The sequence below is a fragment of the Haliotis asinina genome, chromosome 12, assembly GCF_037392515.1.
Source record: "Haliotis asinina isolate JCU_RB_2024 chromosome 12, JCU_Hal_asi_v2, whole genome shotgun sequence".
Taxonomy (NCBI): Eukaryota; Metazoa; Mollusca; class Gastropoda; order Lepetellida; family Haliotidae; genus Haliotis; species Haliotis asinina.
This window is the reverse complement of record NC_090291.1, coordinates 39,727,317-39,752,859: the sequence shown is the minus strand read 5'-3', so window position 1 is coordinate 39,752,859 and position 25,543 is coordinate 39,727,317. Positions and strand designations below refer to the sequence as shown.

General features: G+C 42.5%; 1 protein-coding gene across 1 annotated transcript in view; it reads left to right on the top strand.

Moving 5' to 3' along the window:
* Positions 1-25,543, top strand: part of LOC137258877 (mucin-2-like) — a 59,196-nt gene that overhangs the window by 9,378 nt on the left and 24,275 nt on the right. The window contains exons 10-31 of the mRNA XM_067796572.1: positions 67-181; positions 683-966; positions 2,836-2,950; positions 3,988-5,633; positions 6,414-6,528; positions 7,491-7,765; positions 9,077-9,191; positions 9,969-10,219; positions 10,961-11,075; positions 14,927-15,171; positions 15,788-15,902; positions 16,388-16,566; positions 17,172-17,286; positions 17,814-18,004; positions 18,891-19,005; positions 19,756-19,994; positions 20,389-20,503; positions 21,423-21,589; positions 21,990-22,130; positions 22,633-22,744; positions 23,279-23,508; positions 24,547-24,661. Coding sequence (XP_067652673.1) covers positions 67-181; positions 683-966; positions 2,836-2,950; positions 3,988-5,633; positions 6,414-6,528; positions 7,491-7,765; positions 9,077-9,191; positions 9,969-10,219; positions 10,961-11,075; positions 14,927-15,171; positions 15,788-15,902; positions 16,388-16,566; positions 17,172-17,286; positions 17,814-18,004; positions 18,891-19,005; positions 19,756-19,994; positions 20,389-20,503; positions 21,423-21,589; positions 21,990-22,130; positions 22,633-22,744; positions 23,279-23,508; positions 24,547-24,661 — 5,110 coding nt within the window. The remainder of the gene's footprint in view (positions 1-66; positions 182-682; positions 967-2,835; positions 2,951-3,987; positions 5,634-6,413; positions 6,529-7,490; positions 7,766-9,076; positions 9,192-9,968; positions 10,220-10,960; positions 11,076-14,926; positions 15,172-15,787; positions 15,903-16,387; positions 16,567-17,171; positions 17,287-17,813; positions 18,005-18,890; positions 19,006-19,755; positions 19,995-20,388; positions 20,504-21,422; positions 21,590-21,989; positions 22,131-22,632; positions 22,745-23,278; positions 23,509-24,546; positions 24,662-25,543) is intronic.

Here is a 25,543-nt window from a genome sequence, read left to right as displayed (position 1 = left end):
AATGAATGTGAAAACAATTCATGTACAATTGACAATATTTCATCGCTTTGTCGCTTTTCCCTCCAGATGTATGCACGTATAAGGGCGTGTCATACACTCAGGGCCAGCAATTCTACGACAGCTGCGACAAGGTCTGCGTCTGTGAGAATGGAAAGACTGGCTTCTACAGATGTTCCGACAGGTGAGCTACAGAGATTATCGGGCTTAGCGCACTGTACCCATGTTGGGGAATCGAATTCGGGTTTTCGGCGTGACGAGCAAACACCTTAACCACCAGGCTACCCATATGCAACCCATACGAAGATTATCGAACCATTCTGTCGCATAAATAATCATGCTTTTCACGTTTAAAAAAACGTTTTTAATTATAACAGGAGAGCTCCGTCTGTATATAGTCTGATATTAGTGCACGATTACTCCGAGAGAATGCGGATTTTATTATTATTTTTATTATGTTTACTTATTATTTATATTTTGTTTTACTACATATTTTTCTTTAGGAACGAAGTGAGATGTAGATGGCATATTAAAAACTGAGATACATAGAGTTGTCTAAAACAGTAACCCTCTTAACCTAACTGACGTATAAAATATCATTGCATTTATCATCATAAGTACAACCGCCAATCCGAGGTGTTTCTTTAAATCTGTAATGTATGGACACGGGGTAATTCTCATTCAGATGCACACAGTTCACGAACATCCCCTCTACTTGCACCCTGATCGCTGACCCAAGGGACCCTGGGTGCTGCCAAGTACCACAGTGTATTCCTAGCCCCGGTCAACCTGGCTACTCAACCCCCAAGCCTGGAGCACAGCCAACCATCGCTACCAACGTCCCCGGCTTCGTGACGGGCAAGGCACCTGTCCCCAGCCCCACCCCCGGGCCTGACGGGAAGATCCCAACGCCTGGTCCGGACGGGAAGTATCCCACCCCGGGCCCGGGAATGACACCAGCCCCCAGAAGTAGGTTTAAGAAATATGTGTCGATATATTGTAGCAAAGGAAATCTTTCCCATATATAGCCAAAGATCGTTAATTATACATTCAAGATATATAGCAATTTTATACATGGGATTAATAGTATGGGGAATTTCTATATTATGGTCGGTGAGTGAGTTTAGTTTTACGCCACACTCAGCTATATCCCAGCTATATGGCAACGGTCTGTAAATAGTCGAGTCGGTACCGAACAACCCAGTGATCAACAACATGAGTATCGGTGTACACAACTGGGATACGATGGCATGTGGCAACGAAGTCAGCGAACATGACCACCTGATCCCGTTAGTCGCTTCTTACGACAAGAATTGGTTACTGAAGATCAATTCTAACCAGTATAATACATTTGACATATTAAGAATATAACACCTGTAGTGGAAACCTTGGCCCAGCTTAACATATATCTTTGATTCCTGCGGTTATAATTAACTGGAAGGAACCGCCGATTTTTTGACTCATGTAACCGCAATTCCTTGACTAAAATATACAGAATATGACCTGGATAACGACAATCAGGTTCAGCATATCTATTAGGTCGTATTATGTGTATTCTAATTAAAAAAATAAAATAAAATAAAAACAAAAACAAAAAACAACAACAACAAAAAAAACCCAAAAAAAACCAAAAACATCGTTTGCTCCATTCGATATTTACAGTAATTATTATGGTAGCAACCAGGAGCAATCGTCTGTCTATCACGATATACTATCCCCCAAAAGAACCGCATATAACTTGTCCACACATAAAATTTAGTGCATGAGTTTTACACCAGCTTAGAAGGAGGTAATTCTACACAACCCAGTGAATACATTTAGATAACGGTTACGTTGAGCGCGATGGTGACGACATAACACGGGCCCGACATCATGTCTAGTGGCTCTCAGACCAATCTCTTTCAACTTGTTCCGTGCAGTTTGACCGGATATCGTCCGAAGTCAAGGTTGCCGTGGCAGTACGAGGCCGCAAATGAAGTACCGATCTTCTGCTGTCCGTACGGGGACGGTCATTTGTTATACTTGACTGGCTGCAATGAGCTGCAAGCCGTGATATCTTGCTCAGACTAACAATGAGACGCCTGGAAACAGAAGACTGGTAATCTCCAGTCTGCAGTCTTTCATTGGCGATGTTCCGTGTCGCAGACTCTAGACGTAGCGCAGTGATTTGACCTTGAAACTCCTTCAAAACGAATGCCACTTTCAGAAAGTAATCTGGATTTTTATTGCCAAACCGTGCATGCTCTTTGCTGCACAACTCCTAGTGGAAAGTGATTATTTTGCGTTTTGGCGATGTCCTTTTAATCCTTGTAAGAAATAACATCAAAATGAATATTTTCACTCGAATTCGATTCTTTTATTTGTGTCATTTGTGGAAACTATGCTATCAACGCTTTTGCTGCATATTTTGACGACTATTTGAACACAATAGATAATTAATAGATTTATAGATGAATAAAAATACAAACTGGCAGTGCGTTTCTTTTTTTGGATAGTATATTATGTCATTCACAAAATATACGGTACATAAGACATGATTTATTATATGATATCATTCAATCAAATGATGTCATTCACCAAAAAAATCTCAGAAAATGAGGCATACTATGTCACGGGATGTCATTAAAAAACCCCGATAGATAAGACATATCCTATATTGTCATTCATAAACGTTAGGTAATCTACCACATACATGTTATGCCTTTTCCAGCAAAAACTATAGATAAGGAATAATTTATAAAATGATGTCATTCACAAAATACACGAGAGGTAAGGCATAACCGTGCTTTTCGGAGAAGTTTATTGTTTCGACAACACTATACAAGTAACTATATGCAGGTGGGTGCGACTATAAGGGCACTGTGTACGTCGAGGGTCAGAAATGGCAGGATGGCTGCAAGTACAACTGTGTCTGTGACGACGGCAAGACAGGAAAGTACACCTGCAATGAAAGGTGAGATGGGGAAAACTATACCTGCACTTATGAGGTAAATATACTGAACAGCAAAAGAAACGCAAGTTTCGAAAAAGTGAAATTTCATAAAAGTTAGCATTCATTTTTTCTAATATTTAAAACCTTGAGCGAAAGGCAGTTGCGTTTCTTTTGCTGTTCAGTATAGTAACGTGAGGCAAAAAGTCCACTTGCAATGAACAGTTTAGTGACAAGTGGTGAAGGGACGCTCACACCTGCAATTTAAAACTACATGGGAAAATTTCCTACAATTACAAATGACAAGGGAAGATAACCCGACCTTTACAGCCGAAGTGGGGGACACACCTGCAATGAAAGATGAGATAGGAAAACACTTGTGGTATATAATAATATTTATACACCTTCCATTTGATGTGAGATAGAAAGAAAGACGAATTGGAAAGCACGCCAGTGAAAGGTGAAATGGGAAAAATCATTTTACATCTGAATTTAAACTTAAGGTAAAGTGTAAACGTGTACCTCAGATGAGCAAGTGAGTGAGCTTGGTTTTACGCCACTTTTAACCATACCCCAGAAGTATTTATGTGGGGGACACAAGGAATGGGTTTCACACATTGTACCCATGTGGGGAATGGAACCTTGGACTTTGACATGACGATCGAACGCTCTAACCACTAGGCTACCCCACTGCTCTTGTACCCTTGACGAACGTCGAGGAAGTAAACTGCTTCAACACTTGAAGATGTGACAGGAATCGAAGGAGCAAATTACCTACATATACCATTTAGCAGTGAACATAATTTGTCACTGTCGGTTACCACCATTCACGATGAAAATTGTTGTTATCATCTCAAGACCCGTTGCTCGTGACATTCCAAAAGTCGTCCAAGTATGACAAGTACTATTTTCGTGTTTGTTTCACAAAGGTGCCAAGGGTTTTACAAGTTTACAGCCTGTTGATATTGACATATAATTACATAAAGCTGTCTCTGTGGACGTTATTGTTATTGACTTGTTTTACTGATAAAATCATCTTTATCAACTTCTTTTTATCTCAGGTGCCCGTCCTACCCAATGCTGCCTCCGCAGTGTACTTTGGCAACAGATCCCAAGGACTACTGCTGTTCCATATCCGTGTGCGATTTTAACAAACCAATTGCCACACCAGGACCTCTGCCCAACCAATATGCCACCCCCTCACCCAATCCCACACCCTACCCTGGAGGAACCTACCCACCAGGATTTACTCCACCCACCCTCGCCCCAGGAGTCAGTCCACAAAGACCTAAGACTCCCTACCCAGGAGGAACCTACCCACCAGGATATACCCCAGCAATTCAATATCCCAATGGTGTCAGTCCACCCATTCCTCAAACACCCTACCCTGGAGGAACCTACCCACCAGGATTTACTCCACCCACCCTCGGCCCGGGAGTCAGTCCACAAAGACCGAAGACTCCCTACCCAGGAGGAACCTACCCACCAGGATATACACCAGCAATTCAATATCCCAATGGTGTCAGTCCACCCATTCCTCAAACACCCTACCCTGGAGGAACCTACCCACCAGGATTTACTCCACCCACCCTCGGCCCGGGAGTCAGTCCACAAAGACCGAAGACTCCCTACCCAGGAGGAACCTACCCACCAGGATATACCCCAGCAATTCAATATCCCAATGGTGTCAGTCCACCCATTCCTCAAACACCCTACCCTGGAGGAACCTACCCACCAGGATTTACACCACCCACCCTCGGCCCGGGAGTCAGTCCACAAAGACCGAAGACTCCCTACCCAGGAGGAACCTACCCACCAGGATATACCCCAGCAATTCAATATCCCAATGGTGTCAGTCCACCCATTCCTCAAACACCCTACCCTGGAGGAACCTACCCACCAGGATTTACTCCACCCACCCTCGGCCCGGGAGTCAGTCCACAAAGACCGAAGACTCCCTACCCAGGAGGAACCTACCCACCAGGATATACACCAGCAATTCAATATCCCAATGGTGTCAGTCCACCCATTCCTCAAACACCCTACCCTGGAGGAACCTACCCACCAGGATTTACTCCACCCACCCTCGGCCCGGGAGTCAGTCCACAAAGACCGAAGACTCCCTACCCAGGAGGAACCTACCCACCAGGATATACACCAGCAATTCAATATCCCAATGGTGTCAGTCCACCCATTCCTCAAACACCCTACCCTGGAGGAACCTACCCACCAGGATTTACTCCACCCACCCTCGGCCCGGGAGTCAGTCCACAAAGACCGAAGACTCCCTACCCAGGAGGAACCTACCCACCAGGATATACCCCAGCAATTCAATATCCCAATGGTGTCAGTCCACCCATTCCTCAAACACCCTACCCTGGAGGAACCTACCCACCAGGATTTACACCACCCACCCTCGGCCCGGGAGTCAGTCCACAAAGACCGAAGACTCCCTACCCAGGAGGAACCTACCCACCAGGATATACCCCAGCAATTCAATATCCCAATGGTGTCAGTCCACCCATTCCTCAGACACCCTACCCTGGAGGAACCTACCCACCAGGATATACCCCACCTACCTACGCTCCTGGGATGAGTCCCCCCATACCGAAAACTCCCTACCCAGGAGGAACCTACCCACCAGGATATACCCCAGGAATGCCAGCCAATCCAAGCCCTGTACCAACAATCCCACCAAATCCTCTTGGTAAGTGTAATAATGTTCGGCCGGTAGAGTACGTGTGAGCCGATTTAATCCAACGTTGCATAAATTCATTCGAACGCTTTTATTACGGGTGTTTTTCAAATTATAATTTGTTGTTTTAATAAATTTTATGGTAGTTCCCTGAGGGTTCATAATTATTACTATTGAGAGAAATGCATTACCTATTTTCAGAGACGTGTGGAGTCATATAGTGTGTGTGTGTGTGTGTGCGTGCATGCTTGCGTGCGTGTGTGTATCTTTAAAATAATTGGGGTTAACGTATGGGATTATTTCTTCATGAAGAATATTGAAGAAATTACACTGTAACAACTATGGTCATATATTTTCGGGGGCCAGCACTCTCTAGTGAATTAAAATAATTTTTGCTAAGTTGACTATTGTAAATTAAAGTATGGAGCATAGTGCAATAGTGATGTACAAAAGGTACTGTGACATGGTGTTAAACATAAAGCACTGTGACATAGTGTTGAAAATAAAGTACTGTGACGTAGTGTTGAACATAAAGCACTGCTACATAGTGATGAACATAAAGCACTGTGACGCTGTGATGAATATAAGGTACTGCTACGTAGTGTTGAACATGAAGCACGGTGACGTAGTGATGAACATAAAGCACTGTGACGTAGTGTTCAACACAAAGCACTGTGACGCTGTAATGAATATAAGGTACTGTGACGTAGTGCTGAACTTCGAGATTGGTTTTGTAGTGTTAAAGTTTAAGTCGTTTTTGAGTTGGGCTTTCATTGTCTTTTTTCTCGTCAGCTTTCTGCGTGTACAAGGGCGTACCTTACCGCCAGGGCCAGTCTTGGCAAGATGGCTGCAGTCAGAAATGTCGGTGTGAGGACCCAACAAACAATTACTACACCTGCTTCGACAGGTAGGTCGTATACAAACTTTGAACATGGCGCATCAACTAGACACAAGGAATGGCATTCTTGGAGACATAAAGACACTTTTCAAGGCATTGGTACATTTTCAGTACGAAATTTCTTTCGGTTCATACAACGGCAATCAGATCTTGCTCAGGAGCGATGTCAGTCTGAGCTGACTCAGAATCTGATGACACATTAATTATGAGGGTGCGTGAGATGTACCCAGAATAATGAAATCCTCGTCGTATTAAAAGATACATGGGTGTTTGAAATACGAGGGCTCAGCTATTTCGGGTCCTTTCTTAGACAAATCTTCTAGGAAGTTAGCATCGTAGTGGAAGGATGGACACACATTATGTCAACATACTACTGATGGTCCAATTCTTCATTGTCCCTAGAACTTTCCGCTGCTTGTCTGATGGGAGAGCTCATTGTCCCTAGAACTTTCCGCTGATTGTCTGATGGGAGAGCTCATTGTCCCTAGAACTTTCCGCTGATTGTCTGATGGGAGAGCTCATTGTCCCTAGAACTTTCCGCTGATTGTCTGATGGGAGAGCTCATTGTCCCTAGAACTTTCCGCTGATTGTCTGATGGGAGAGCTCATTGTCCCTAGAACTTTCCGCTGATTGTCTGATGGGAGAGCTCATTGTCCCTAGAACTTTCCGCTGATTGTCTGATGGGAGAGCTCATTGTCCCTAGAACTTTCCGCTGATTGTCTGATGGGAGAGCTCATAGTCCCTATCTAAAAGAGAACCAATGAAAACATATTATGAATAGGTGAGTTTAGTTGTGCGTACCTTATCGCTGCATTCCACAAATATCACGACGAGGACACCTTAAATGGGTTTCGCACATTATGCCCAAGAGGGAAATCGAGCCCGGGACTCCTTCGTGACCAGTGAACACTTTAACCACTAGGCTACCCCGCCATCCCTTAAAAGGCTATGAATTTATGTGTCTCTTTCAGATGTCCATCATACAACCTGAAGGCAGGCTGCACCCTGGTAACTGACACCTCGGATCCATGCTGTCAGGTCCCTCAGTGCACCTATATCCCTACCCCCATGCCGGGAGTCACGCCCGTACCAGGGTCTACCCCCTCTCCTATGCCTGGAGTCAGCCCAACAGCAGCCCCAGGAATCACCCCCTATCCCAACCCTTCACCCCTCCCTACCGCCATCCCTGGACACATCAGTGGACAGAATCCGGTTGACCCAAAACTCAACCCTGTGGGAAAAGAGAGTAAGTTCGTATCTTTTTTCATGATGTTGAAGATAGGTGAGCATGGATACTGGGAACGAAAGAAACAACTCAGACGTTTTGATCAAACCAAACTGCTATACAGCATTGCCTGTTTATTGCTATTCTGGTTCTCGACTGCCCGTGGGAATTCAGAATCCGGGTTAGAGACACTCTCAACTTTCGTTTGTTTGTGTTCAACACAGCAAGAATCCAGCTACTTTGCGGCTATGAACAATCGAGTCTGAACCAAACTATTCAGTGATCGACTGCATGACATCGATCTGTACAATTGGGATATGATGACATTTGTCAAGGAAGTCAGCGAGTCTGACCACCCGATCCCGTTAGTCGCCCATAACGACTTGGTGATTTGCCCGTCACTGTACTTCATAGATAAGACACAATACCAGTCACTTACAATTGCCTGCAAGCCACCACCACAAAAGCTGGATCATTGTGAAAAACAATAATTAATGCGTCAAAAGTACATTTAAACATCTTATAGTCTTAATTAGCCGAATTAAGTCAAACTAAGCTTAATTTCGTGTCAAGACAATAATAAATACAAGTTCATTCATTGAAAAGCTGCAAAGCCTGGAAAAAAACATTTAGTTTCAATGAAATTAATTATTCTGGTCCATGGGCCAATATGTTTTTTACCCATGGGCGAGATTTTTAAAAATCGCTGTCAGTTAGCAGAGTCAAGTCACAACAAGCTGAAATTTGTGTCATGATACTAATTAACATTTTTTCATTCATTTACAACCTCCAAAACATTTATTCTGGATGAAATTAAACACTTTCGCCCATGGGCCTGCCCATGGGCTTACCCATTGGCCACTGTTCGCCCATGGGCGTGCCCATGGGCGAGCGAGTTTAAATTTTGAGTTTTCGATAAAAAAGTTTTTCATTTTTTCATCCTTAGCACATATACATAACAGCTGCCTGTTTAATTTTGTGAAATCCCTTGTGAGAGAGTGGCCACAGTGCTGAGAGTTTCTGGACTTTTGTGAGTCCAGAATTAAATTGTGACGTGTTTAATACAAACATTTACTTGAAAATGATATCTTTTCAAACCACTCTTGAATAAGTTCCTTATGCGACGAAAGGAACACAGCTCTGCACAACTAATTGCCTAGACTTGGTCACCTGTTCCTATTTATTACGACTTATATTACAACTTGATTTTGACCGGTTTGACAAAATATCAAACAAATTCCAGAAATAACAAATGTAGGTGACAAATGTTTCGATTTTTTGCAATCATTGTGTGATTGTTGCCGTTTGTACACATGACCCCCTCTATTTCAGATTTCTGCCTGTACAAGGGACAGATTTTCAGGCAGGGTCAGCAGTGGGACGATGGGTGTGACTTCCACTGTGTGTGTGTGGACCAGTCTACCGGGAAATACGACTGCACAGAAAAGTATGTAGAGTGATGGAACGAGTAACTTGTATTGACACAGCTCAGAACAATCTTTCTGTTACATCGTCACGTTTCGGCTTCAAATTGGAGGAAGTCTAGTTTTATGCCGCTTTAGAAATATTCCAGCAATCCATGGAGAACACCAGAAATGGGCTTCACACATTGTAACCTTGTGAGAAAACCTAGTCTTCAGCGTGACGAGCGAACGCATTTACTACTAGGCTACCATACAGACCCTTTAGCAAGGTTAACGAAAGCCTGAACTGATAAAAGGTCATTGCATTTGCTTCTTTCATGAAACCAACGAATACTGTATGGTCTACCAGAACTGAAAATAGGATCATGGCAATCTGAGATTTGCTTGTGAATAATGGAATATCATAAGGGTCATATTTAGATTTGTACAAGTTAGAAAATGCGACGTTCCTTATAATAATCCATAGAGAGCTGTCTACAAATGTCACGAAATTACAGCATAACGTTACAGGTTTAGGATATTGGCCCGTGAAGAATCGGGTTAGAATTGGTCTTCAGTAACCCACGCTTGTCTAATGGGCGACTTACGGAATCGGGTGGTCAGGCTCACCTACTTGGTTGGCATATGTCACCGTATGGGTCGCATGGGTCGATGGATGCCCATGCTGCCCATCACTGAATTGTCTGGTTCAGACTCGATTACAGACCGGGGCTATATAGCTATCCAACGCAAATAAAGTAAGCGTTCGAACAAAATTGCTCTGTTATTAATGTTGGTGACTGTTCTAACGCTTATTGCAGATGTGGGAAATACGTGAACATCCCTCCCTACTGTGTAATGGTTCAGGATCCTAGCAACTCGTGCTGCAAGGTACCCAGCTGTCCTGGGGCCCTGAATCCTGTCAGTAAACCCACCCCACAGCCAACGCCCAGCCCAGGAGCAACCTATGCACCTGGTGTGTCACCGACTCTGCCCGCTGGAGTCTCACCTACCCCCGCGGGTAACCCTATACCCAGCCCCAGCGTTACTCCCGGATACCCCATACCTAAAGGTAAATCTTATCCCATAAACAGAAACCACGTCGTTTGCCAGCGACAAACAAATTGGTTTGAGGTAAACTCACCAAACTGTTCTAATTTGCTTCAAACACAGCTTTAAACAAACTTTAAATTTGCTTTAAACACGGCTTGAAAGAAACTTTTAAAATTGTCTTCAAACACTGTTTGAAACACTTTTTTAAATGGCTAAAACACGACTTGAAAAATACTCAAATTGGCTCAAACACATTAACACACTTCAATCATGTCTGAATTAATATCATGCTAAAGTGATGGCTTTCAGACACTTTTTATCATATAATAGCAACACAAAATCTTAAAGGACTGGTAAAAATGTTTATTCACAGTGGATTAAGACAGGTGTAAAAAATAGACACACTTTATGGATAACAGCTTATTCGATAATTCGTGCTTGAAAACGGTGCAAGAATGTGTATCAAAACGTCGCACACACGAAATACAGAAGTTGTTATCCATAAAGTTTGCCAATTATATACTGGTACGTCTCAGTTTCTAGAATGCCAACCATTTTGCAAGTAGAAGAAGCAAAAGAGCTTACATGATATTGTTTTCATTTGTGTATCCCAATAAACTTCATGCTGTTGATCACTGGATTGTCTAGTCCAGACTCAATTATTTACAGACCGCAGCCATATAGCTGGAATATTGCTGAGTGCGGTGTAAAACTAAACTCACTGAAGTATATTTATACTCATGTTTACGTATATTTCCAGACGTATGTGTGTTCCAAGGCAAGGCGTACACGCAGGGGCAACAGTGGTACGAGGGGTGCGACAGGGTGTGTGTCTGTGACGACGCCCATACAGGTCTTTACTCCTGCAACGTCAGGTACGTCAGACACTATTTATCCCCCACAATGTCCACATCCAATAAAAGATACGTGCTGAACCTATTAACATATTTCTTGCTCATAAACGTTTGTCAGTCAAGACAGCAAAGAATCCTCGTATGGGAATGAAATTTAGTGCTCGGGACCTTTCGGCTTTTTTCGTGGCTGATATTATACCTCAATGGTGAGGATCTACGAAAGCCTAATGCTGATACTTTTGTAGCACAAAATATTTTTTTCAAAGACAGTTCTCGTTACTTCAGTTATTTACTCGTTGCTTCGAGTATTTTCTCGTTATTTCAAATATTTTTTCATTGCTTCGATTAATTTTTCGTTACTTCGAGAATTTTCAGTCAAAAACTTGAAATTTCGAGTATTTTCTTGTTGCTTCAAGTTTCAGTCAAAAACTTGAAATTTCGAATATTTACTCGTTGCTTCAAGTTTCTTTCAAAAACTTGAAATTTCGAGTATTTTCTCGTTGCTTCAAGTTTCAGTCAAAAACTTGAAATTTCGAATATTTACTCGTTGCTTCAAGTTTCTTTCAAAAACTTGAAATTTCGAGTATTTTCTCGTTGCTTCAAGTTTCAGTCAAAAACTTGAAATTTCGAGTATTTACTCGTTGCTTCAAGTTTCTTTCAAAAACTTGAAATTTCGAGTATTTTCTCGTTGCTTCAAGTTTCAGTCAAAAACTTGAAATTTCGAATATTTACTCGTTGCTTCAAGTTTCTTTCAAAAACTTGAAATTTCGAGTATTTTCTCGTTGCTTCAAGTTTCAGTCAAAAACTTGAAATTTCGAGTATTTACTCGTTGCTTCAAGTTTCAGTCAAAAACTTGAAATTTCGAATATTTACTCGTTGCTTCAAGTTTCAGTCAAAAACTTTTATTTTTCTTAATTTCTAAGTTTGATGAAGCTAGCATGTATATTTTAGGAGATCTGCCCCGATCAAGATGACATCCTCATAGTCACACACACCCTACAAGCTACACCCTACACCACCCGAGTTTCAGTGGTCATAAAACAAACTTTCAGTTCAATAGGGAGGATGCGCACCCTTGCAACCGCGGTATCTTCCCATAAAGCAGACCTAACAAAAGACAGACCGCTTAAAACAACACACTTTAGGGTTCTTTGCATAAGCTGATAATAATAACATGTGCCCAGATATGGAAACTATACTTTGTTTTAATTCATGTAATGAATTATGATTTTTATATTAAGACTTTTTATATTAAAAGTGCTTGAGAACATTCTCAGCTTCTCAAGCAACTCAGTTCTCGACTACTTTTCACTCTAATTACAAGTAAATTAAGAAAGATGGAAATGTGCTGTTACTATACTCTGTAGTGACTGGTAGAAGAACAAACAGAATTTTCATTCTTTTCTCAAAAACACAAACGGTGAAACATAGAACATACCTGTATATGAGAATATAATTAATATATTTACATGATATCATTTGAAAAGGCACAGTGTGTCATATATTTGGATACTTTGAGAGTGAGTGGTTGATAATCACATTTCATGAGAAAATACATGTACAGGTAGAGGGATTCACACAGAAATATTTTGTTGAAAATGATATTCGTTGTTGTTCGACAAGTGGTGGGCATATTAGTAAATCATGGAATTCGTCACATATGGCTTGTTTACAAAGATTACAAAGTCGGCTTTCTTTCAAACCATTCAGACAGCGCCCTGTTTCCATTGGTAACCTATGATTTGTTGTCCTAAATTTTCTCAGTGAAATTCTACTTTGTAAGGTTAATTTAAGATAAGGTTCTGGAATAAGTTCAATTTCATACATTGTGAAATGAAATCCTTTTGATGATTGAGTATTGCTTAAATTCCAAGATTGAACAGACTATATACTATGTACTGACTCTAAGTGAACTCATTAATGGAATAGGGGTGGAGAGCATGGCTGAGCTAACTAGTGTACTCACTGAATTTTTCTTACAGGAGGTCTGTCATTTTGGAGTGAACCGCAAATAAGACTTAACTGTGAAATGATACCATATATTCGATAACTTTGAGGATTTGACTGAAGTCCATTTGCTCAAAAAGCATACCATTTTGGTATGAATATCAGTACGAATTGGTTTGCTTCCAGTCTCCACGTACAACATGTGGCGAAGCAGTTTTCTTGAAAATATTAAGTGAACAATTTCAATAACACTTAAAGTTTCATATGGCCAGAGGTCGTATAACCATTTCTAAACCTAATGTTGTCTTTTTTATCAGGACACATACCACAATTTTCAACGACACAGCTTAATTAAGCCTTGTGCAACCAACCATAAAATGTGTTGTTTTAAGTGGTCTGTCTTTTGGGGGGTCGATACCGTCCCAAGCATATTTCCTAAACTATTCATGATAACTTCATCAGACTAGGAACACGTATCAAGCATGATAGATAGGTTTGTCATTTGGGGTTTAAACCCAGATATGAACTTTAAGCTTTTGCGGTTTCCTCCCAAATGTGGCTGTGGATATGAGGGTGTCATGTTGTTCGGAGAAGATTTCCTTAAACTATACATGCTAGCTTCATGAAATTTGGCACACGTACCAAGCATGATCCATAGCTGTGCCATTTGATGGTTATACTCAGATATGAATTTTATTTTTTTTATGTATCCATGGACATGTGAGTTAGGCTGTGACTATGAGGATGTCATCTTGCTCGGAGCAGATCTCCTAAAATATACATGCTACCTCCATTAAACTTAGAAATTAAGAAAAAGGAATCGAAGCAATGAGAAAATATTCGAAATTTCAAGTTTTTGAAAGAAACTTGAAGCAATGAGAAAATATTCGAAATTTCAAGTTTTTTAAAGAAACTTGAAGCAACGAGAAAATACTCGAAATTTCAAGTTTTTGAAAGAAACTTGAAGCAACGAGTAAATATACGAAATTTCAAGTTTTTTAAAGAAACTTGAAGCAACGAGAAAATACTCGAAATTTCAAGTTTTTGAAAGAAACTTGAAGCAGCGAGTAAATATTCGAAATTTCAAGTTTTTGAAAGAAACGTGAAGCAACGAGAAAAATACTCGAAATTTGAAGTTTTTGACTGAAACTTGAAGTAACGAGAAAATTCTCGAAGTAACGAAAAATTAATTGAAGCAACGAAAAAATATTTGAAATAACGAGGAAATACTCGAAATTTCAAGTTTTTGAAAGAAACTTGAAGTAACGAGAAAATTCTCGAAGTAACGAAAAATTAATCGAAGCAACGAAAAAATATTTGAAATAACGAGGAAATACTCGAAGTTACGAGAAAATCATTGAAATCACTAGAAAATACTCGAAGCAACGAGTAAATAATTGAAGTAACGAGAATTGTCTTTGAAAAAAAATATCTTTTGCTACAAAAGTGGCAGCATTAGGCTTTCGTAAGGATCAGGGTGAGATCAGTGTTACGCCGCTTTCAGCAATATTCCAGCAACATCGATCACGGTGAAAGACACCAGAAATGGCCTTCACACATTGTACCTATGTTAGGCATGACTGTCGTCTGTCATGTGTTGTACAAATTGTCCTTAATAAGTACATATAAGCCTAATTATTTTACAATATTTTTTTCGGTTTAACTTGACATTTTTACACTGCTTTTAGCGACATTGTAGTATTGTGGACACCCATTTCTTTGGGGAATCGAATCTAGGTCCTTGGCGTGACGAAGAAACGCTTAACAGGACGGCTTCTCCTTTGCAGCCTGCTTCCAAAGGTGTCATTTGGAAATGTTCTATAAAATATTTCGATTAATTAACAAGCGGCTTTATGTTTTCTATTACATGTAGTGAAACCTTTTTGGGAATGCCTTTTTTTCAATGAATTTCTGACTTGTTCCAGGTGTCCCACGTACAACAACTTGGCTCCAACTTGTGTCATGGTACCCGATCCACAAGACCCCATCTGTTGTAAGGCACCTAAGTGTGACAACGGCAACAGCACCACCGGAGTGATCGGCACCATCACCGGTAACGGCCGGCCTCCCACCCCGGGTCCGGTGCCCAGCTACCTCCCGGGCCAGTCCCCGTCACCCGGCACAGGAGTCACACCCAGCCCGGGAACCCAAGTCACGCCCCCTCCACAAAGTAAGTCGCCTTTCCGATCATACTCTCCTACAGCATTAGACACACCCCAACCATCGAGGATCGAATCTGAACTTGACACTTGCATCCCCATCCCGGTAGGGGATGAGGAAATCCCAATCCGGAGCCACATCAGTAGTTTCCGCACATTTCACGAAAAGACGTCATCACCAATTTTTCATGTCGTACCGATCTCCGAATCCTGCAGGGCGGTAGGGTAGCCTAGTGGTTAAAGCGTCCTTTCCTCACGCTGAAGACCCGGGTTCGATTCCTCACTTAGATACAGTGTGTGAAAGCCATTACTGGTGAACCCAGATATTGTGGGAATGTTGCCAAAAGTGGCGTAAAACCATACTCATACTCGAATCATGCAGGTTCCTTCATACACACACGTCAGATGTAGCTCATGCATCAGAGCCTCATCCACTCCAGATGGCAATTTGGTCTAACCCCACCATCTGAATCCGACAGACCCTGAAAATACCTCCCGTCACATGACAGCATTAACACGCACACGTACACGCACATGCACACGCACGCACGCACACCCTTCGCCACGACAATATTTATTACAAATAAATTATTGATTTCTATATGAAGCTATGAATTTGCTTTTCAGAGGTGTGTGTATACAAGGGTGTCGCGTATAACGAGGGTCAGAAGTGGCAGGACGGCTGCGACTTCGACTGTGTCTGTCTGGATGGCACAACCGGCAACTACAAATGCACTGACAGGTAAGGAGAGAGTGAGTGAGTGAGTTTAGTTTTACGTCAATTTTGACAATATCCTTGCGATGTCACTGTGGGACTTCAGTGTGATACTTTGAAATGGATTGAAACATTAGTATCAAGAAAAACAGTTACGTTGGGGATTGTACTTATAGAGCAAAAAATGGGAACGCGGTGTGATAAGTAACGTGACAGGCAACTTGGGTTATTAGGGGTAATAATGTGCTGCGCTATTCATTGTTAGCGCTGTATGCATACCTATATAAACGGGCACATTGTTATCTTTCAGTGCTACGTTTCATTCGTACAGATTCGTGCATAGAATACTTTCATCAAACTCAATGCTGCTGATTCTTTAATCAACTTTATTTTTCATTTACCTATATGATTCTCAGAAAGCCGACGAACTGTCACTTTGTAAATTAATGTTTTGAAAATTGCTTTGCGCTTTTCTTTTCTGTACTAAAACCGAATCTTCCGATAACCTACAGATGTCCGAGGTTCCCGAACCTTCCCCTGACCTGCGTTCTGGCTTACGATCCGGTCAACCCGTGCTGTAAGCAGGCATTGTGCGGAGACCAGGTGCCCACCCCCGGGCCGGGAGTCTCCACCCCTAAACCTCCCACCATAGTCAACCCTACTCTGTACCCAGGACAAGTGCCCACACCCCGTGAGTTTTGGCACTAACAACAAGGCCATACTATTAAAATGTGTTCACGATTGTGTCCAATAGTGACCTCATACAGTATGTTAATTCGTCCGTTCCTGAATTTATGAGTCAGTTCATGAAGGGATGATATCGAATGTTTGTTGTTACTGCTCTGTTGCAAAATCCAGCTATATGGTGACGATCTCTTAAGAATGGAGTCTGAACCTGAAATCCAGTGATCAACAGCATAAGCACCGATCTCCACAACTGGGATACAATGACATAGGTCCGAATGGCTCGAGTCAGAGAATGTGTATGGTGTACGCCGCTGTTAGCAATATTCCAGCAATATTACGGCGGAAAATGTCTTCACACACTGTACCCAAATCGATCCCAGGTGTTCAGCGTAAAGAGCTGATCCTTTAAAGGATCTCTGTGCCTATCGTGGTGATAACCGATTTTCGCGTTCGCCATCGCTGGAATGGGTGTTATTGACGATTGAATAGTCAGTTAATGCTCACTCTCACCATGGATCTGGATTTACTCTGAGGGGTTAAATTATTAGTTTCATGTAAGACTCTCATCCCTCTGTCACAAGTTTATATGCTGTCTCTATCTTTCCACAGAGTTCTGTATATACAACGGTGTGCCATTTAGACAAGGTCAGAAGTGGAACGAGGGCTGCGACAAGGTTTGTCGCTGTGAAGATGCTGCCACCAAACAGGTCAACTGTGACGACAGGTACGACACTCTCGGGTGGAGATAGGTACGATACTGTCAGGGTGGAAATAGGTATGACAGTCTCGGGTGGGGATAGGTACGATACTGTCAGGGTGGAAATAGATACGACAGTCTCGGGGTGGGGATAGGTACGACGCTGTCGCTGTTGGAATAGGTACAACGCTGTCTGGGTGGGGATAGGCACGACACTCACGGGGTGGAGATATGTATGACACTTCCGGGTTGGAGATATTTTCGAAACAGCCGTGGTGGCAACAATTTCGACACGGCCAGAGTTGAGTTTAACTTAGCTCTGACAGGTACGAGACTGTCCCAGAGTAGAAATACATTCGAGACTAATCCTGGGATCCCAGAGCTGTCAGGGTGGGGACATAGTGTCTCACCCTTGTTTCTGACATATTGTGGAGAGCTATTCCCGCAGGTTATGAAAACAACTCCTTGTGTATAAGGAACAAGGTCCCAATAGCCTGAATATTGTCAAGCTACGTGCTACTGCTTACTTGATTCTCACGTATATCCTCTTCCAGGTGTCCTTCCTTCCCCACCATTCCGCCTGAATGTTCCCTGGCCACTGACCCCAACGACAAATGCTGCCACATCGTCAACTGCGCCGCGAACCCCGGCCAACCAGGCACCAGCATCACCGGCGTTCCCGGGGTCATCACCGGACACGGCCTTCCCACCACCAGCCTGAACCCGTACGTCACCGGCAAACGTGGTCAGTATTCACTACATATGCCTTCTAGGGTAATGAGGGAGGACGGGGTGGCCTAATGGTTAAAGCGTTCGCTCGTCACGAGGAAGACCTGAGTTTGATTCCCCACATGAGTGCATTGTGTGAAGCCCATTTCTGGTGTCCCCCGCCGTGATATTGCTGAAAACACAAGGTAATGCGCAACTTGAAGATGTCAGTCACCTTCAGTTATGATTCGGCGCCTCGTTCCCAAAAGCGAAAATAACGTATAGGTAGTATATAATAACGTTATATATTTGGAATTCCACTTTCTCAATAAAGTGCAGAATCTAGTCCTTTTGTATGTGTGAAAGAGTAAAGGACTGAGGAATGGGCTGAATGAGACTGGAACCCACATTCTCAGCATTAGGGCAACCAATCACCAGCACAAAACTCAGCGATCTAACCCGCTCAGTCTCCGCGGCGTCCGGATGACGTACTTTGTATAACCCTCTGTCAAGTGTACATTGGCACGGCATGGCTCCCTTCACAATAACATATGTTACAGTTACATTTAGGATTTCACTTTGTCAAAGTACAAATGATATTGTAGTATATCATTATTATTAGTTCGCAGCTTTGTTGGATAGATGGTGGATAGCTGTTACCGTAGATAGCTGTTACTGTAGATAGCTGTTACCGTAGATAACTGTTACCGTGCTCTTACAGCATTGTTCCTTATGATTACTATTAAAGGAGAGCATGGTTCATAATATACACAACATTAAACTGGGATATTGTTACTTTAAATAGCTAAAAAAACAAATAAAAAAAACGAAAACGAAACCTACAATTTCAATAGAGTGCACACCCTGATGGCACCATATCCATGGAAACCTGGGTCTGATATTCTTGTGTTCTTCATTCACAGATGTGTGTGTATACAACGGAAAGACATACAAGCAGGGCGAGACATGGAACGACGGCTGCACCTACACCTGCGTCTGCATCGATGCCGACAGCGGCAAATACCAGTGTACGGAGAAGTAAGTGCTTCACAACATGGCATACAGACATACATATTCCCTTACCCAGGATGGATACCCGTTCTAATGTCATAGGTAACCCGAACACTTCCGCTACCTCAGCTTCAACTGTAACCCGACTGGAATGGCTGGAGTGAGTGAGTGAGTGAGTGAGTGAGTGAGTGAGTGTGTATAGTTTACGCAATATTCTAGCAATATCATGACGGGCAACACCAGAATTTGGCCCCACACATTGTATTCATGTGGGAAATCGACCCCAGGTCTGCAGCGTGACGAGCTGATGATTTGACCACTAGGCTACCCTATTGACGCGGACAGGCTAGAACCAGCCCTATACACGAATTTCAGTTTACGTGGTGGAAACACAAGACTGTGAGATTTGGGTCAAAATAATTCATTAAATATTTGATGGAAGAATAAGTCACACTTTTATTGACGAACAAAGCCGTGTAATTGAAATCTGCTGTCAGCTCTTGATACGGTAATCGTTACTTATTGATACGGTAATCGTTACTTATTGTATCTATTCTTCTTTCGCAATATATTACCTGATTTATTTTTAACTAACATTCATATTATTTCCTAATTCTTTCCTTTTGAATTAAAAATATTTGCAATGAATTCATGATTATTATTAATAGCGTCGTAACTGGCGTTTGAGCGTTAGAAACCCTACCACATGTTAGGGATGCATCATCATCATCATCATCATCATCATCACCATATTTATTGTTTTTGTTATTGTTTTAGATGCCCACGTTATCCCCCACTACCATCATCATGTACAATGGTCCAGGACAAGACTAACGTTTGCTGCTTGAAGCCCTACTGCCCTGACCTCGTCCCCACCCCGGGACCAGGGGTAACGCCAGTCCCAGGAGTATCCACCCCGAAGCCAGGAGTATCTACCCCTACCCCCGGGCCGGGTGTGTCACCCTCAGCTGGAAGTTTACATACCCCCTCAATAGGAGGAGTACCAACCCCTGTCGGTGAGTTACAGGTTACCAATGGTCACGGCATGGAGTGAGTATGTGAGTGAGTGAGTGAGAGTGTGAGTGAGTGAGAACATTCGGTTCACTGCCATACCTGAGCATCAGCATATTGTGGAAGAAATCTCGGATAACAAGGTCTACCATAATTATTTGTAAATACTAGGATGCCGTCAAACAAACAATCATAAGCAAGGCGAACCTGTGATTGGAACCCACGATCATTTGATGATGCAACTCCGCACAGTTCACTATGGCCTTTACGCAACTGAGCCATCCGATGCAAAATCGTTGGGTGTGGGTTAAACAATAAACAAACCCAACGGACGAATGTATTAACGAACGAGGGTGGAACGATCTGTATTGAAGTAAGGTAACCGTGTCTGTTCTCCAGACGTGTGTGTGTACAAGGGACAACAGTACAAGCAAGGACAGATGTGGTATGACGGATGTGACGACAAGTGCCGCTGTGAGGATGCCAAGAATAACTTTTACAGGTGCCAGCAGAGGTATGTAGACAGTTGTCATGGTAACCAGTAATTTCAGAAGAGAAGAGGTCCATTGTTACAAAAATGCATCTAAAATTGGTACCCATACGGTTCCTTGTTTTGACCCGACCCGTATCAGAGTAAGTGAGTGATCATGAGGGGTTGGGTATAACGCCAGTTTGTACAGTATACCAGTCATGTCATGCGTCACGGGAGGTACCCTGAGTGAATAGGGTCTTAGATTTGGTTGTCACCTATTGGTACGGGTATGGCGCTGATACACCCAGAATCATAACCTGGATTCGAACCCAAAATCATACAGAGCTCGTGTAAGCTCATTCTATTTACTTTTCTGAGAATCACCTGTGTAAAGGCCGGTCAGTATGCAAGAGAACCATCGTCGTTCCCCTGGTCCCAAATTACTTGTAATACAGAGCAACAGGGACTGTATGCACGTATTTGTTTATTGTTGATATCAGCCGTTATTTTCTTCAATAACGGGATCTCCGGTTTGTCCAGTTGGAAGGTCCACGCTTACAGTGCGTTTCTAGATCTACAAGTATTTGCCTATTTGTTGATTCCGGATTTTATCGCTCTTTAATCGATGGAGCTTTCGTATGATACTACGGATCTGGGTGAGCCAAATCTCTGAGAACGGTGTATTTGTTACCAGCCTTGTCCAGCAAATTGTTTACTTACAGGGCACCGTCATACAATCTGCTCATTTTCACTGTTCACACAAACATTTCACTTTTCACTGCTGCCTCACATTTTCTTACCATTTCTGAACAAAAAGCATGGTTGCTGATTCGGGCAATCGCAATAACGCCCCTGTAAAATAAGGCAATATCGCAACAAAGCGACAGGACACATGATGTTTTATCTTGAAAAATCTGAAACAACCAACCAGACACTAGTATATTCTTGGTTTTCATTCTAGGTGCGCCGCCTTCGCGAGTGTTCCTGTTTCCTGCACCCTGGTGCCTGACCCTAAGGATCCTATGTGCTGCGAGGTCCCTAGCTGTCCCCTCCCCACACCAGCACCAGGCGTCTACCCCACCCCCGGCTTCCTCACAGTCACGGCAGGACCCACGGGCGTCATCACAGGTACAAGGGGCGCTGCTAGGTTGAACGAAGGAATGAAACAGTGCTCAAAGGAATAAGTAAATGTGATTATAATGTATCGCCTGAAAGACGAATGTACCAGCCCTTCTAGCGAGGGATTTGTCCTATCAAAACATGTCCTTGTGTTACTATTAAAGACAGGACTTGGAACACTGGGGATACATATAAGGAATATATGAAGAAAAGGTAATGCAGATACTGTACTGTAAAGATTTTTGTATGTGTAAAATGTTTTGCTGAATTACATGAATGCATCAACAGTTTGCCAAGTTAATCTGAAAGAATCTGAGATTCGAACCCACTTTCATATAGTTTTAATTAAACACAGCAGTGTTTGCAGTTGTTGTGTTCACCAATGTGAGCAACGTTGTTTGTATCCTAGGCAACGGTTTGATCCCGACCCCCAAACCAGGCCAGCCACCACTGCAGCCAGGAGTGACCCCTACTCCCTACCCCTTCGTGTCCCCGGGGGTGGTTGTCACACCCTCACCCGGCAGCGTGGCGACTCCTCTACCCAAGACAGGTGCGTACATAGCATTGGTGCGCGCAAGTATGGTCCACTTCGTATGGCGTTTACACACGATGCTCACAGTATCAATCCCTGTCTACAACAGTCAGCGTAATCCATGCTTGTCGTAAGGCGCGACTGACAGGATCGGATGTTGACACATGTCGTCGTATCCCAAACAATGCTCATGATGTAGACCATTGAATAGTCTGGTCCAGATTCGACTATTTAACCACCACCATGATGTACCGTGAATACTGCTAAGTGTGGTGCTAAACAATAAATAGCAAAGCAAAACAGGAAATGATTTCTTCAGAAATATCTCCAGGAAGAATTTTCAATATTTGTGTCTGTTTATCTAAAGGTGCACATCGTTTTCCATTATACAAGGAAAATTACGCAAAGTGTATTTATTTATTTATTTATTTATTTATTTATTTATTTATTTATTTATTTATTTATTTATTTATTTATTTATTTATTTATTTATTTATTTATTTATTTATTTCCCTATTAGGCTGCTACTACAAGAACCATGTCTACAAGAAGGGAGAGTCTTGGGACGACGCTTGCGACTTCAACTGCATCTGCCTTGACGACGTCACCGGCAAATACAAGTGTAGCGAGAAGTAAGCACCAAGAGTGAGTGAGTGAGTGAGTGAGTGAGTGAGTGAGTGAGTTTAACACCGCTTTGACCAGTATGTCAGTTACTTTACGACGTGTCAAGTAAATGGTTGAGGAAATCTTATGATGGAGGTCTCTGGCGATTATTATTGGCAAACTGGCTGTCAGTGAAATATAAGCTTGAAGTGTCACAAGTTATATAAGAAAGATACAATGTCAAACATAATAAGCATTCATTGATAAACACTAAAACTTACATCCAACCAGGAGATTTTACCTACGAGACACTTAAGTATGAAAACGACATATATCGTTAAATAGTTTTTGTTTTCATGTAACATGGAACGTATTTTGGCTCTTTGGCACTTTGGTGATCTAGAATTGACAGGATCTATAGTTCCCGAAAGTAACCAAGAGGATCCGCTTGATTTGAAATGAGGCAGTGCAGACACGATTATTTACAAACCGACCCCTTATAGTTAGAATTGTGCTGAGTGCGGCTTAAAACATCAAACCAACCAAAATATTCTACGTTCCAGATGTCAGAAGTTCCCATCCCTGCCGACGCAATGTGTGCTGATCCAGGACCCCAGTGACAAATGCTGCCAGAAGCCTTACTGCGACTTCATGAACCCCACCCCCTTCCCAGGAGGAATCCCCACCCCCGCAGGTGTGTTCACACCCACTCCTGTCCCAGGCATCAACCCTAATGCATCACCATCGACAGCAAACATGATCGGCACTGGCACTTCTATATTCGGCAAACGAGGTCAGTTTTAACGTGTGGACTCTAGTCTGTCATAAATGGCTTCAACCTACCTAACTAATCTATTGACAATTATTGACCACTGCGGTGGGGTGGCCTTGTGGTTAAAGCGTCAGCTCTTGAAGGTTCGATTCCCCACCTGTGTTCAACTTGTGAAGCCCATATTAGTCAAAACGGCGTAAAACCATACTCATAAGATCATGATCATAGGGGCTCGGTGGGCGAGCTAAAGCGCCAGGCTTGTGATCCAGCTAGGCTGATATGTCGGGATCGAGCCCACCTGTGACCAGGTGTAAAAACCTTGGAGTCAAGTTTGTGTGCAGACTCTTTCCGTGTTGTCACAACCCCTAGAGTGCAGTACACGACCCTGTGCACTTAAAAGAACCCACGAATCCGTTGTTATATGACCAGACGGTGGCCACATGAATACGTGCATACACCTAGTTGCGGGTACAGCAACGTGCAGTACACTTGGACAAAGTACTGTGACTATGTGTCCCAGTCCACCCAGCTGTGAACTGGGTACCTTGTTAGGATGAGAGAGCCACAATAAACTCGGTGCGCCTAGTGGCAGCAAGAGTTGTACACTCCCCAGGGAGTTGAGATTGATAATACGATTTGACGCTGAGACGGACATCCAATGATCGAGGGACACAAATACCAGCGCCTTGAGCAAGCAATAGTTAGTTGCATGGCTATGTGCGCTATATAAATATCCTATAATAAATGATAATAAAAACTCACAAGACCATGAATCGTGATTGTCTGAAGCGGTCGTAAAAGTTCCTGGCATCCTTGCATACACAAGAGAAGAGACGGTCAACTTCGGATATGTTATGAGCGATTCTGAAATCTGAATTCATTCGTTACAGTTTAACATCACTGGAACTGACACCACCAGTACGTTATAAACTACGCATATGAGGTAGTCAGGGTTGCGTTCACATGACATTTCATTTGCTATTTCTGTTAAAGAATATTAACATATCGGATTCAGTAATAGCAGGTTTAGGTTTTGCTGACTTGATGTTTTGGCTGCAGGTTTCTGTGTCTACCAAGGTGTATACTACAACCAGGGAGAAGAATGGAACATCGGGTGCTCCAAGACTTGCCGTTGTGAGGACGTCTCCACCGGCTACTACTCCTGCCACGAGAGGTACTGACCACATAGTGACAAACTGCACATAATAGCTAAAACGTCAAGTTACAATTAACCCATTCTAAATTTTATCGGACTCATTATTGTATTTTTAAAGGAATAGGCAAAAACTGCTTGAAACAACAGCAGTATATTTCCATGTGTGTTTTCAATTACATTATGTTCGAAGCTGCACTCTAAACCTACGTGAGTGGCTTAATTCCTAGGTCCAGTGACTCTTGTGTAGACTAAGTACATTTCATTAATAGTTCTTCTAGATGCTAGAAGTTAAAAAATGTTTTCCAAGAACGTTTCTGAAGGCGGGGAGTGTGTAGTACCTAGTACCTAGTAGCCCCTAGTGGTTCAAGGGGCTCACGCCGAAGACACAAGTTCGATTTCTCTCATGGGTACAATGTGCTAAGCACATTTCTGGTGTCCCTTGCCGTAATATTGCTGGGATATTGATAAAAGTAAAGTTCAACTCACTCACACAGGGAAGGATAATATAAATAATAATATGCTTTGTCAGCTTCCATAGAGATCGGGTTCGCATCCCATATCGATTCAAAATATGAGCAAATGGCCTTGACATTGCCTGAGCCACGGTGACGTAAAACTATGATCTTATGATATATATATATATATATATGCCACAAGTTTTGAAAGGGGTTATATCTCATATGATAAACTCCACAAGATATTGTGCAGAAACAGGCTGATATTGCTTGAATATTGCTAAAATTGTTCTGAAACTAAAACCCGCTCTCTCATTTTGTGAGGCAATGTTTAATTCCCAGTGTGAAACGCCTTCTATATAGTAGTAAACCCTGATTAATTTTCTCACTCATTCCCTCTCAACTTGTCACTCAGTTCACTTACTCTCGCTTTCACTCACTCGAT